At 44.0% G+C, this 14198-nt stretch overlaps 1 protein-coding gene across 1 annotated transcript; it reads left to right on the top strand.

The window, feature by feature from the left end:
- The first annotated feature begins 954 nt into the window (after positions 1-954).
- On the top strand, positions 955-12899 carry LOC149273313 (zinc finger CCCH-type antiviral protein 1-like). Its single transcript, XM_089506468.1, has 13 exons — positions 955-1244; positions 3664-3799; positions 5660-5858; positions 6109-7200; positions 8226-8268; positions 8528-8614; positions 8830-8992; positions 9328-9448; positions 10209-10305; positions 10464-10569; positions 10830-10960; positions 11337-11488; positions 12613-12899. The coding sequence occupies exons 1-13, from the start codon at positions 955-957 to the stop codon at positions 12897-12899; spliced, it is 2904 nt and encodes a 967-aa protein (XP_089362594.1).
- The last annotated feature ends 1299 nt before the right edge of the window (positions 12900-14198 follow it).

Here is a 14198-nt window from a genome sequence, read left to right as displayed (position 1 = left end):
GTACAGATAACCATACCCGGGAACTCTCCGGGTTTGATCTGGAGATTGCTGGGTGAGCGCTGCTCCTCCGGTTCTCCGGGTCAAGACCCGAATCCTCCGGGTCGCGGAAGCGGGGTCTTGACACGCCCTGCTCCCCGCCCTTTTTTCCTTTAAATGGGGGTGTTCCCCTGCTGCCGTCAGCGGGAACGCCGTCGACGTCAGCGGGAGCTCCCATTAACGTCAGTGGGGCCGCCCGCTAACATGACATGAGGGGCCAGTCCTGGTCCCATCCCGCAAGGGAAGGCTCAGGGTAGCCGGAGCCCAGACGTTCCCAGGTATGCAGATAACAGAGGGTTTTAAGAATCTTAATTTTTAGGAGCCAAACACCTCTCCTGGCAGGTAAAATACTTCCCGCCATACCAACAAACTCTCCGGGTTTCGTCCGGACATTCCGGGTGAGCGCCGCTTCTCTGGTTCTCTGGGTCTACACCAGAATCCTCTGGGTCGCAGTAGCGGGGTCCTGGCATGCCCCACTCCCCGCTCATTTGCCCCTTATATGGGGGAGCACCCCACAACATTGGTGGATAGACCTGGCCGCATCGCACAAGGGGGGCTCCAGGTAGTCAGGGGGGCGCCAGGTATAATTACCGCTAGTTAGCTTTGACACTGGCTTGGCGAACATCGCAAGGGGTCTAATGAAGCCCCTCCATGCGCAAGATTTCTGTTACACATATAAATATATATCTACGCACATATACCGAAAAGACAACTACGGTCATTTGGAAATGGAAATGGAAAACAAAGCTGATTTTTTCACGATATGTGGTTTCCCTTGATGTCTGGCGCTCTCTTGTGGTCTCTCTCGGTAAATTAGAGCGTTTCGGTTTCGTTTCTCCAACATAACTTTATAGGAGGAGCTGAGCTCAGGCAGGGTTGGTAAAAGCACAGCACGGCGGCCCGCAGCAAACCAAAGCCATGTCTGACCCCGTAGTGACAGCCTTCTTGACCAAGCTGATCTGCGAACATGGAGGAGCGCTCCCGAGGGCCGAACTGGGGCAGCTCCTGGATCTACCCCAAGAGCAAATCGATGAGATCCTGATAGCGGAAGAAAAGAGATTCCCGCAATGTGGGGATCTGGTCCTGGCAAGAAGCCCCTTAAGACTATGCGCGGACTACCTGAATGGGAAGGAAGAAGAGGATGCCGACTGCGACAAGTTGCACCTCTGCAGTTATTACCTCCAGGGCAAGAGTTGGTTGTGCAAAAAGTAAGTAACCAAGGGGCAAAACTGAAGAAAGTGTCCCGTTACCATATAAGCTGGTCGGCCACGCTTGTTGGGGGGGGGTCAAGGGCCATAACATGTAGCTAGTCTACAGTGGGTTACGGATCATGTAACATTATGTAACACGATGTAGCACTATGAATAACTACAATGTTCGGCCCTAACGGCTCGGAAAATATAGATCAGAAAAATGTATTTTTAGAAGAGGATTTTAGTAAAAAAAACAAAACAAAACAAAATCTACATCACATGTCCTCTAAATATAAACAACATTTTATAAAACAAGAAATAAAGTGAAAGGGGTTAATCTAAACAAATGCCCCCAAAGTATCACTGTTAAGAATGGCAATCCCTCTTTGTGACCCAAATCCCCGATGCCCCTCTTCCCCCCCCCCGATGCCCCTCTTTCCCCCCCGACGCCCCTTTTTTTTCTAGGAGGTCAGAATGTTTGCTGGGTATGAGGGGATCGCAGGGTTCTACGGCCCTAAAAGCAGGGGCGTATTTTGTATTTACCCCTTCCATGGCCTCCGTCCTCATTGCTATGACATCATATCGCAGCATTCTGTGCCTTAAAGGAGGGGAAGCGTCTTGTAAAGCACTCCATGGTGTAATTGGGCCGGTTAGGGGAGATCGGGGATCTCCATTGTAACCGGCTCGTTGAGTAGCAACACAGCGGAGGTGCAGAACGCCCTAGGGCGAGCAGTCCCCCCCCCGGGTGTGGAGCACAGGGACGGCCGTTGCTGCCTAAATGCCACAATAATATTATTTTCTATGCTTTTAATAGCATGTTGGGCACTATGTGTAGAGTAGCAGACATGCGCAGATAAGGGAGCCAATGTAATAGTGAGTGGTGATAAACACTATGTGGACAAAAGTATTGGGACGCCCCTCCTCGTGACTGAGTTCAGGTGTTTCAGCCTCACCCATTGCTAACAGGTGTAAAAAAACAAGCAGGAAGGCAGCCGTCTCCACAACAAACACCGGCAGGAGAACGGGGCGCACTGAAGAGCTCGATGGCGCTGTCATAGAATGGCACTTTGGTGGAGGAAGGATAATGACCTGGGGCTGTTTTTCGGGGGTTTGGGCCCTTAGGTCCCTTAAAGGGTCATCTTAATGCTTCAGCGTACACAGACCTTTTGGACAATATGATGCTTCCAGCTTTGTGGGAACAGTCTGGGGAAGACCCTTTTTCTATTCCAGAATGACTGCGCCCCAACCCACAAAGTAAGGTCCATAAAGACACGGTTGGATGAGTCTGGGGTGGAAGAACTTGGCCGGCCACACAGAGCCCCGACCTCAACCTCATCGAACGCCTTTGGGATCAACTGGAACGGAGATTGAGAGCCGGGCGTCTCGTCCAACATCAGCGCCTGACCTCACAAACGCTCTACTGAGTGAACGGGCAAAAAACCCACTGAAACTCCCCAAAATCTGGTGGAAAAACTTCCCAGAAGAGCGGAAGCCGTTATAGCTGCAAAGGGGGTACCATCTACATATTAATGGCTATGTATTTACAATGTGATGTCATCAAAGCCCCTGTTGGTGTAATGGTCAGGTGTCCCAGTACTTTTGTCCATATGGTTGTCCTCGTGTCCTTGGCTACGTGTCTTTTGGGTTTAATTCTGCTCGGATTGGCATATTGACACGTTTTCTGCACTTTGTACGGTGATTTTCACAAGCAAATCTATTTAACACCATCCTTCCCGACTTTCTGCTCCTGGTGTCCCGGGACAGAAAGGTGGTGGAGCCGAAAGTAGGCGGGGTTACACTGCAATGTGTGGCTCCGCCTACTTTAGGCTCCAGCCCCTTCTGTCCTGGGACACCTGTACCGAGTGTCTGGAGCTCATTTACCAGCGTTTAGACTGCGTGCGTCTCTCAGACACAGTTTAAAATGAAATGCACAATGCATAAGGAGTATTTTAATGCCGGGACGGTATCACTCCCATCACTCCTGTGTTCCAATGGCCCTTTATCACTCCCATCACTCCTGTTCCAATGGCCCTTTATCACTCCCATCACTCTTGTTCCAATGGCCCTTTATCACTCCCATCACTCCTGTGTTCCAATAGCCCTTTATCACTCCCATCACTCCTGTGCTCCAATGGCCCTTTATCACTCCCATCACTCCTGTGCTCCAATGGCACGTTGTGTTCGATGATCCAAGTTTAAGTTTTTAAAAGGCAAATTGATGGTTAGAAAACCCTTTTGTTACAGACAGAAATTTCCTTGTTTCCCATGAGTGACCCCAAACGTTTCAACAGTAGTGTGTGTATATATATATTTATTTATTTATTGTATGGGGGAAACATAAAAAAAAACACAAATAGACTTTATATATATTGTTGCAAAAATGTTGTGTTAAGAACAATGGGTTCAATAGCAACTTTTAAACATTTTTTTTAAGGAAACAGTGCAAAAGTTCCCACAATACCAAATCAGATCACAATTTGGCTGTTTTGAAAGCTAATGATATCAACGGGCTGAACGATCAAGAGTTAAAGACCCTCTTCATTCAAAATGACCCCTTTATACTTCCTGGGGTAAGTAAAAAAATAAAAATAAAACATATTCCAGTATTTTAACTCTTCGATAAGAGTAAATCAATACGTTTTGTCACTATATGTTATGGGAAGATCCACCTCTCACAGCTGAAAAATGCGTAGAAACATTGTTGGGGTTAATTAGTGGTGCAATCACCATAGCAACCCAGTGATTTTATTTGCAGTATTGCATGAGAATCGCTCTTTGTATGTAAACGAAAATGTCAACAAATATTTTTTTATTACTAATATCACATTGAGTTTTAAAAATATAAATACCTGAGCCACAGATCTACTAGACAAACATCCCGACTCCATATCATACTGCCTGTGGGTAACAATAGAATGTCTCAGTCTAAATCACCCAGCCGGACTCTCTGACTAATGAAAGTCTATGGAGGAACAGACTTCATTAGCGTTGCCATAAAGCATCCTCTCAGTCTGTATACAGCACTGGGGGGTTATATTACTGTATACAGCGCTGGGGGGTTATTACTGTATACAGCACTGGGGGCAGTTATATTACTGTATACAGCGCTGGGGGTTATATTACTGTATACAGCGCTGGGGTTTTATTACTGTATACAGCACTGGGGGGTTATATTACTGTATACAGCGCTGGGGGGTTATTACTGTATACAGCGCTGGGGGGTTATTACTGTATACAGCGCTGGGGGGTTATATTACTGTATACAGCGCTGGGGGGGTTATTACTGTATACAGCGCTGGGGGGTTATATTACTGTATACAGCGCTGGGGGTTATTACTGTATACAGCGCTGGGGGCAGATATATTACTGTATACAGTGCTGGGGGGTTATATTACTGTATACAGCGCTGGGGGTTATATTACTGTATACAGCGCTGGGGGTTATATTACTGTATACAGCGCTGGGGGTTATATTACTGTATACAGCGCTGGGGGGTTATATTACTGTATACAGCGCTGGGGGTTATATTACTGTATACAGCGCTGGGGGGTTATATTACTGTATACAGTGCTGGGGGTTATATTACTGTATACAGAGCTTGGGGTTATATTACTGTATACAGCGCTGGGGGTTATATTACTGTATACAGCGCTGGGGGGTTATATTACTGTATACAGAGCTGGGGGTTATATTACTGTATACAGTGCTGGGGGGTTATATTACTGTATACAGAGTTTGTGGTTATATTACTGTATACAGCGCTGGGGGTTATATTACTGTATACAGCGCTGGGGGGTTATATTACTGTATACAGCGCTGGGGGTTATATTACTGTATACAGCGCTGGGGGGTTATATTACTGTATACAGCGCTGGGGGTTATATTACTGTATACAGCGCTGGGGGTTATATTATTGTATACAGCGCTGGGAGGTTATATTACTGTATACAGCGCTGGGGGTTATATTATTGTATACAGCGCTGGGAGGTTATATTACTGTATACAGCGCTGGGGGTTATATTACTGTATACAGCGCTGGGGGGTTATATTACTGTATACAGTGTTGGGGTTATATTACTGTATACAGTGTTGGGGGTTATATTACTGTATACAGCGCTGGGGGGTTATATTACTGTATACAGCGCTGGGGGTTATATTACTGTATACAGCGCTGGTGCTTAGAAAGTACTTGAAGATGATTATTTTTAGAGGTCTGCCAAGCACCCGGCTTTCTCTGCTGCTACTTTTATATCTTTTTTTTTTTTTTCATGTTTCCACAATGTGTGTGTTTTGTATTTTTTATTTATTTTTTACATTTTTGTATTTCCGGTTAGATTTGCAGAAAATATCTCCACAGCGCGTGCGATCAGGATGGCTGCCCGTTTCTCCACATCTGTGGCTTCTTCGTACGTGGAACTTGTAATCGCCAGGTTTGCAACAAGCGTCACGACCTTCTGGAATCGGGCTCAGACGTGCTGCGGAAACGTTACTCAGAGGCGTCCATCAAAAACTTCCAAATGATCCTCGACATCCAACACAGAGAGAGGGTGCAGGAACCGGCCAACAACGGGAAAACAAGAGGTGCCGGCAGGACCCGGGGGAGAGGAACAAGCAGAGGAACAAGCAGAGGTACCGCCCGTTGTCCTTAAGGGGTTAATACTAAGAAAAAAACGCCTTTTAATTGTTTCCTTTTCAACTTTTGAAGAGGTTTTTTTCTCTAATTAGAGCTCTGTACGGAATGAATGGAGTTTATTGCAGCCTCGTACGTGTAGGAAGGTTCCGGATCTCCGATCTGTGTGTTTGGAACCAGCCTCTGTTCTGCTGTTTTAACGATATTTTAAATGTGAATATCGATAGTTTTCTTCTTCGTTGAATTCAGGTTCCAGATCTCACAGCCGCGTGTCTGGACAGGACTCCAATGATGAAGTCCCGGGCTCCGTGGCAAAATTATCGTTATCTCAAGACAATCTAGATCAAGAAAAAGGATCCGGTCCATTCTGCTCAACCTCTTCTTCTTTACTGAGAGCAATGATGATTGCTGGAAACATGTCTGGCGGCCCCCAAGGAACGTCATATGAAAGGTTGTGTACAGCCAGAAACGTATATGAATATTCTGGAATATCAAGGAATGTAACAGCTTCTTATACGTCGGGTTTACCGAAGAACGTGTCCACCTCATCCACCGCCCAACCAGCGTCAACTGTCAGAGCCAATACACCTAGCCATGTGCAAGCCGAAGGTTCATCCTCTGCCCAGCCAACCACAGCTGGCAATGCTGGCATCTCCAAGAACATTCCCACCGCAAGCTCGTCCTCTGCCAAACTAACTACACCAGTCGGGGTCAACGTACCCAAGAACGTGTCCACCGCTTGTTCACCTTCTGCTGAAAAAACCACGGCCGCTGCCAGCATGTCCAAGAATGGGTCTACTGCCAGTCCATCCGTTACCCAACCAGCTGCACATCTCCCGGAATATATATTCAGGAATACCTACAATGAGGGTTCCTTCCAACCGGTACAAGCCAACATACCCAAGGACCTGTCCATCGCTTGTTCACCTTCTGCTGGAAAAACCATGGCCGCTGCCAGCATGTCCAAGAATGGGTCTACTGCCAGTCCGTCCGTTACCCAACCAGCTGCACCTCTCCCGGAATATATATTCAGAAATACCTTCCAACCGGTACAAGCCAACATACCCAAGAACCTGTCCATCGCTTGTTCACCTTCTGCTGGAAAAACCACAGCCGCTGCCAGCATGTCCAAGAATGGGTCTACTGCCAGTCCGTCCGTTACCCAACCAGCTGCACCTCTCCCGGAATATATATTCAGAAATACCTTCCAACCGGTACAAGCCAACGTACCCAAGAACGTGTCCACCGCAAGTTTGTCTAGTAACGAGAAACCATCCGGTCAACAATCCAGTATCTACAACCAGCCTAGAACCTTGGACAACCACAGCTCCCTGGGATCAGGTAATGTCAGGTCCTCAGAACCTCGGCAATGATTTTAAGGACTTATATTTTAAGGAAGCACCTGGTTCAGTTCCGGCTTTTATTTCCTTACCCCAGCCTCGGGAGCACAAAGTTACTCCGCTTCAAGGTCGTAATGGGATTTATTCAGGTTATTCACGAATTATCATTTGTTTTGGAGATACGCGATTAAAAAAAAGGGACAATTTTACCCAATGGCAGCTAAGAGCTTCTGTCTCCTCCCCGCCCCCGTTACAAAAGGCTCCCTGAACCAATCAGCAACCATCAGCAAGCAAACAACAGGGAGAGATAACCGGGAAGGGATAATTGTGCAGGTTTTGAGAACACGGGGTTAAGATCGCTCCCATGCCATGCACATAAAGCAGTATATTATATATCTATATATATATATCCTTAAACAGCATTATATACGTTAATATATAGGGGACTTCTTAGGTCCCATATGCATTCTTAGGTCCCATATGCATTATATGGTGACTGCAGTGCCCATTTAACTGTTTAAGTGCCACCTATGTATGCACCAATGTTTGCAAAGTGTTGCTTTGCACTCTGCCAGTCAAAGGGTTAAAATTTAAGAACGTAAACAACTCAAATAAATGTATATTTTTTTATTACATTTTTATATCCTGTTGTCTGTTTTATGAAAAGAAATGAACTCCGCCAAGAAAGAAGAGGCTAAAACGAAAGACTATACCGAGATCTGTCTCTTCTATATCTGGAAAAAATGCAAATTTGGCAGTAAGTGACCCGTAATCCTTTTTTCTTTCTTTCTTTCTTTCTTTCTGTCTTTCTTTCTTTCGTTTTTTCTCTAATGCTACGGCAACAAAACTTTCAGTCTATCGGTGTCTTTTTCTTCTGCTATATTATATGGGAGGCCCTAAAAAATACTGTAATATGGGAGCCTTAAAACCTTCTTGAGGGGGGGGGTGAAGAAATATTATTGCTTTTTCCCCCCTCTTGTGATGGCAACAAGTGCCAGCCTATCTTCTTCTTTTGCTAAATTTAAGGAAGAGGTCAGCTGCAGCAACAGGGCTGCAGCTTCTGGGTCAGGTAAGTACCCCCCCCTCCCCATTTTTTAGGGTTCTTCTATAAAGGGGCTGTCATCTCTGTACTTGGAATAAGTGTAATTCTGCACTCGCCATATTAACCCCTTCATGACAATGCATTGTTTTTAATGGGTTTAAGGACAACCCATAGGTCCTTAAGGGGTTAATACTTTATGTTGCTTTAAAGGCGAAATAAAAACCCCTACAATGTGTGTTCTGTTGGCAGCTCGGTGCACCGAGATGCATTTTCACCTCCCCTACAGGTGGCAAAAGCAGAATGGGTCAGAATGGGAAGACCTGGAAGGCATAGAAGTCATTGAGAAAGCGTACTGCGATCCTAGCATTTACAAGTAGGGCTTCGATATTAACCCTTTATGTCTATTTTTTGTAGTTGCCCCTGCCCCCCCTCCAAATTGATTTATTGTGTCTCAAAATGTATCCATGATATGATTGTTTGAAAGTCCCGTGAATAAAAGGAATATACTACGTATCTATATAATATATATTTATATATATATATACGAATCTATTGTAAATGCGTCAATCAGTCCATGTGATCCCACAGAACGCTATTGGTTGATTTTCTGAGCATGAGATCCGGATCATCCCGTGTCCGCCGGCTCTCCACTCCGTCCTCCGCGTCGAAGCCGGCGGATTTCGTGTTGACCACGGAATGGCTGTGGTACTGGAAGGATGAATACGGAATGTGGTTCGAATACGGAAAATCAGTGAGTCTGTAGAATCTTTAAAGCCAACGGAAACATTTAAATCATTTAAAATATGAGCCGCGTGTAAAAAAAACAAAACAGTCAGGGCTGCCACCAGATGTCAGGGACCCGGGGGGAAAGGGCTTAATGGGTTAAAACGTTGGGTCGGGGTCCATGCCATAGGTTAATACTGGATCTGATAATGTTTGATAGTAAAGAGGGAATTGGCATAAAAGATTCCAGCTTCTGGTGGCCTTCTGTGTCCTGGTTGCCCAAAAAACTATATTTTTATTAAAAAAAATTAATATAGCACATTAAATAAATAATTGATTGATATTTATTTTTTTCTTCCCCAGAACACAAAACAGGCGAGCGCCTCCATAACGTCGTCCGATTTGGAATCCATCTATCTTTCTGATCCCACTGAAAAAGTGTATTTCCGAGCAGGGCAGCAGGACTACGAGATTGACTTCCGAAGTAAGACGTTTTCTTAATTCAGTAGACATCTTGTCGTTATCTGTAAAAAAATTTTACCTTGTACAGCGCTGCGGAATCTGTCGCCGCTTTATAAATAAAGTATAATAATAATATTAATAATAATAATAATAAATCTACTTACTTTATTATGATATGAATACATAGCCGAAGGGCCAGCCTAGGCTTGGACTGGCCACCTGATACACTGGGCAAGTTCCCTTTGAGAAGCTGGCCAACAGCACGCCATACAGCGGGGTGCTATAGTGTGTGGCCGGCATGTATCCATGAGCCTAAAAACATGCCGTCTGTCATATCCAGCCATTGGCCGCTTACATCATTTGACGGCTACAGGCCTTAAAGTGCCAGGGCCGCCTCGTTAAACCAGTCTGGCCCCAAGGTTGGTAGACTGTATGCTAGGAGGAGCCCTACTTCATTTACATTCCAACACAAAATCAAGATATATTATATATATTTTATTTTATTTAATTTTTTTACATTTTTTTATTTCTTGTAATAATATTTACTGCATTTTTTAAAAAATTACAGAAAAAGTTATTCTCCCAGAAATATTTTTTTTTTTTACATTTATTTTAATATTTTTTTTGTGAATCACTTCTATGGCCGGATCTGCTTTTTGAAGGCCCCGGTAGAGACAGATTTTTGATTGATTGTGTTTTATAACAAAAAAAAAAAAAAAAAAGAGCATGTCTTCATAAATATTATCAATTTAATGTTAACTAATATTTTTTAACCTTTCCAGCCATGACACAGAGGAACATCGTGTATAAAACCGAAAAAGAAATACGCAGGAGACCCAAGTTTCTTTCTTATAACGATGTGGTTAAGCTGGCAGGAACGTAAGTATTTGGTGCTTTAATCATATTATATGGGAGTCGTTTTTGTCGATACATTTTGATCCTGTCGTCGGTTTTCGAACGCCGGCTGTAGTTCAGGGACCGTCTGCTAGGTGGCGCCAGTCTCTTTGGCGTCAACGCATTTTATTCTGATTTTCCAGTACTAAATCGGCAGCGACCGGTCCTTCCCCGCATACAGGGAACGCGAAGACAAGTATCTACCCATCAACCTGGGACTCCACCGCACTGCCTGAGGTTGGATATAAGGTACCGGCATGATCTTTTTTTTTTTTTTTCAAGAGGATATAAAAAAAAGTGGATATAAAAACACAGAAACAACGAATTTGGCAGCAGATCAGACCCAAACGTAATGAGTCGTTGGTCTCGTCTTCGGGAGCCGTATGCCTATCCCATGCATGTTTAAATTCCCTTACTTTATCAGCCTCTACCACTTCTGCTGGGAGGCTGTTCCGCTTACCTCTTTTCCTTAATAATGAAGGAATAATGTGATTTCTTCTCCCTTACAGCTGGTGAATGTCCCACTGACTTCCACAGAAGGCTCAGATATCAAACTCATATTCATGAAAACCGTTAAGGGCCACGTGGTTAACAAGATAAGTCGGATACAGAACCCGTCGCTGTGGCAGGTGTTTCAGTTGTAGGTATTATTATTATTATTATTACAGGAGTCCCATTGTCAATGTCTGTCCCAACTGCTTGGGTTCATACTTCTTGGTAAACAATAGAGTGGCTCGGACCTGATCACCCAGTCGGACTCTCCGACTAATGAAAGTCTACGGAGAAACGGACTTCATTAGCATCGCCGTAAAGAATAAACTCTCATAATAAAAGCGATGCCAGTAATAACAATGTCTACGTAATATAGTATTTTGTATTAAAATCTTACAAATGATACAATATTATTATTATTATATATCACGATGAATGACATCATTGTAAGATATAAGGCAGCGTATATTTAGTTATTGGAATTAATTGATTTTATGTAAAATTTCTAACATTTTTATTAATAGGAAAAAGGAGCAGATGAAAAAAGAAAACAAAGGAGTAAACGTCAAAGAGCAGAAGCTGTTCCACGGAACGAGCAGCGCCCACCTTACCGCCATCTGCCATCATAACTTTGATTGGCGGATCTGCGGGGTCCACGGGACTGTATACGGGCAAGGTGGGTCTTCGGCTAAGAGTGGGGAAGGAATATTTCATAATCATAATAATAAGTCTCTATCTTTATAGTCGGGGGGCTATTTAGACATTTGGGAGTCTAAGAATATTGTCTCGTTTTTTTTTTTGTTTTGTTTTTTTAATAAGTGGGCAGGTAAGAGTTTTAACCAAATTTAATAGATCTTCTTAATTTTATTTATTATTATTATTTTGGTACCATTCAATAGCTTGGGGTGCTTAGAAATGTCTTGTTTTTGAAAAAACAAACAAAGAAAGCTAATTTTGTCCTTTAAAATAACATGAAATGGATTAGAAATCCAGCGCAGACGGGGTTAATGTTGTAAATGATTGTAGCTGGAAACAGCTTTCACTCCCATCACTCCTGTGTTCCAATGGCCCTTTATCACTCCCATCACTCCTGTGCTCTAATGGCCCTTTATCACTCCCATCACTCCTGTGTTCCAATGGCCCTTTATCACTCCCATCACTCCTGTGTCCCAGTGGCCCTTTATCACTCCCATCACTCCTGTGTCCCAATTGCCCTTTATCACTCCCATCACTCCTGTGTCCCAGTGGCCCTTTATCACTCCCATCACTCCTGTGTTCCAGTGGCCCTTTATCACTCCCATCACTCCTGTGTCCCAGTGGCCCTTTATCACTCCCATCACTCCTGTGTTCCAGTGGCCCTTTATCACTCCCATCACTCCTGTGTTCCAATGGCCCTTTATCACTCACATCACTCCTCTGTTCCAATGGCCCGTTATCACTCCCATCACTCCTGGGTTCCAATGGCCCTTTATCACTCCCATCACTCCTGAGTTCCAATGGCACGTTGTGTTCGCTGATCCAAGTTTAAGGTTAAAAGGCTAATTGATAGTTATTAACCCTTTGCAAATTATGTTACAGCCAGAAATGTCCTTGTTTTCCCTGAAAACAGCTGAGTCACTGCACATTTTTAAGCGATAGCGTATATTTATAACTTATGTTGATTGAACGATCTTTGTCCTCCGCAGGTAATCTGTTCGCTATCCCATGCATGTTTAAATCCCCTCCATGTATTAGCCTCTACCACCTCTGCTGGGAGGATGTTTTGTAGCCATCTCACACTTCTTTTTCCACCCCTTTCAGGAAGTTACTTTGCCAGGGATGCCTCTTACTCTCATAACTATTCCCCCGCGGACCACAATGGTAAGAGAACGATGTTTTTAGCCAGGGTGCTGGTCGGAGATTCCGTGAAAGGGGATCCCTCGCTGAGACGCCCTCCGTCCAAACACGGAAGCCTCACCCACTTCTACGACAGCTGTGTGGACGACGTCCTCCTACCGTCCATCTTCGTCGTGTTCGAGAAACATCAGATTTACCCCGAATATCTCATAGAGTACGAAGAGGAGAAGAAATCCTGTTGCATCAGCTGATAAAATAATGTGAAAAATACCCTAAAACAAGAAAAAAAATGACATTATTTTTACATTTTTTAATTTGGATTTTATGAAATCTCACATTTCCTAAAATTAGAACTTTTTGAATAGTTTGCGTAACGATCGCGGCATACAATAGGATACCGGTCCGCGTGATTCTTTTTTTTTCTGGTTAATTCAAATAGTTATAAAATATAACAAAATACAGAAAAAAAAAAAAAAAAATTTAACCCAGCAGATAAACCTTTTTTTTGGGGGGGGGTAAAGGGGGTCTCTGCTGGTGTCTGGATGCTTCCATGGATCATGTTCATGGGAAGGCATGAAGTTCAAACATCATTGCGTGTTCTCGGGAGACGTAAAAAAAAAAAAATGCCGGTAAAAAAAGCTACAAAAAATAGAAAATAATAGTGAAGATAAGAAGGGACGGGGTTAAAACGGGTGATGCTGATCCCCACGTCGATCCCACTCCTTGCGAGGATCCTTCCTCCTCTCCTCCCCTTCTATTAAGGCGTCTGGCTTTTGCCTTGTTGTGTATCGGGTGGAAAAATGGTTAAAAAATAATAAAAAATAAAATTTCCTTGTTCGAGTGGCTTGGAAAATGAAGGTCCAAATGGGCCGCGTTTAATATACGGGCAGTGATGCCCATATATCGTTCAGGGCCAATGAAGCAACCTTCTTTATGCTTCGCGGGTCACTGTGATTTTGTTTTATGGAGCAGAGTCTCCATAACTGTGCATGCGCGTGCCGCAGCACGAGACTCTCAGGATTTAACCTAGCAGCCATCAAGGTCTATCTGATTATTCCTCCCCATTAAGGTATCCCCCCCACACACACACCTTCTGTTACAGAACCAGCTCCCTTTATGTGTTGAATTAATATAGAGGGCATTTTACTGCTTTTCGGAGTTCTTCTGCCCCATTTAGCTCCTCCCCTAGTCCCTCTACTGAAAGCGGGGAGCGTACCTGAGTATGCTTCTTGCATGACGTCTAAGGTAAGCTAAGATTTTGTTTCCTCATCTTCTTTCTGCTACTGTTCTATTAATCATTGAATAACGAATATACAGAACCCCCAAAAATACTTCAATAGCCACCGGACCACAGGTATTGAGTACAAAAAACATGAAAAAAAGGTATATTTTGTTGAAGTACGGTCACAGGGAGCATAAGGGGAAGTTTAATGTCAATGGGAGCGCACCAAGTAACCGGAGGGTGGGAAAAGGGACCATGCATTTATTATAAGCGTTAAAGTAGGTATGATGGCTGCATTGTACTTTTAAGGGGCAGGTCTGCTTAATTC

The sequence above is a fragment of the Sceloporus occidentalis genome, unplaced genomic scaffold, assembly GCF_023333645.1.
Source record: "Sceloporus occidentalis isolate IW3139 unplaced genomic scaffold, rSceOcc1.0.p SCAF_386, whole genome shotgun sequence".
NCBI classification, from domain to species: Eukaryota; Metazoa; Chordata; class Lepidosauria; order Squamata; family Phrynosomatidae; genus Sceloporus; species Sceloporus occidentalis.
Note: the sequence above shows the minus strand (reverse complement) of the source record. Positions and strands in the feature narration are given on the sequence as shown.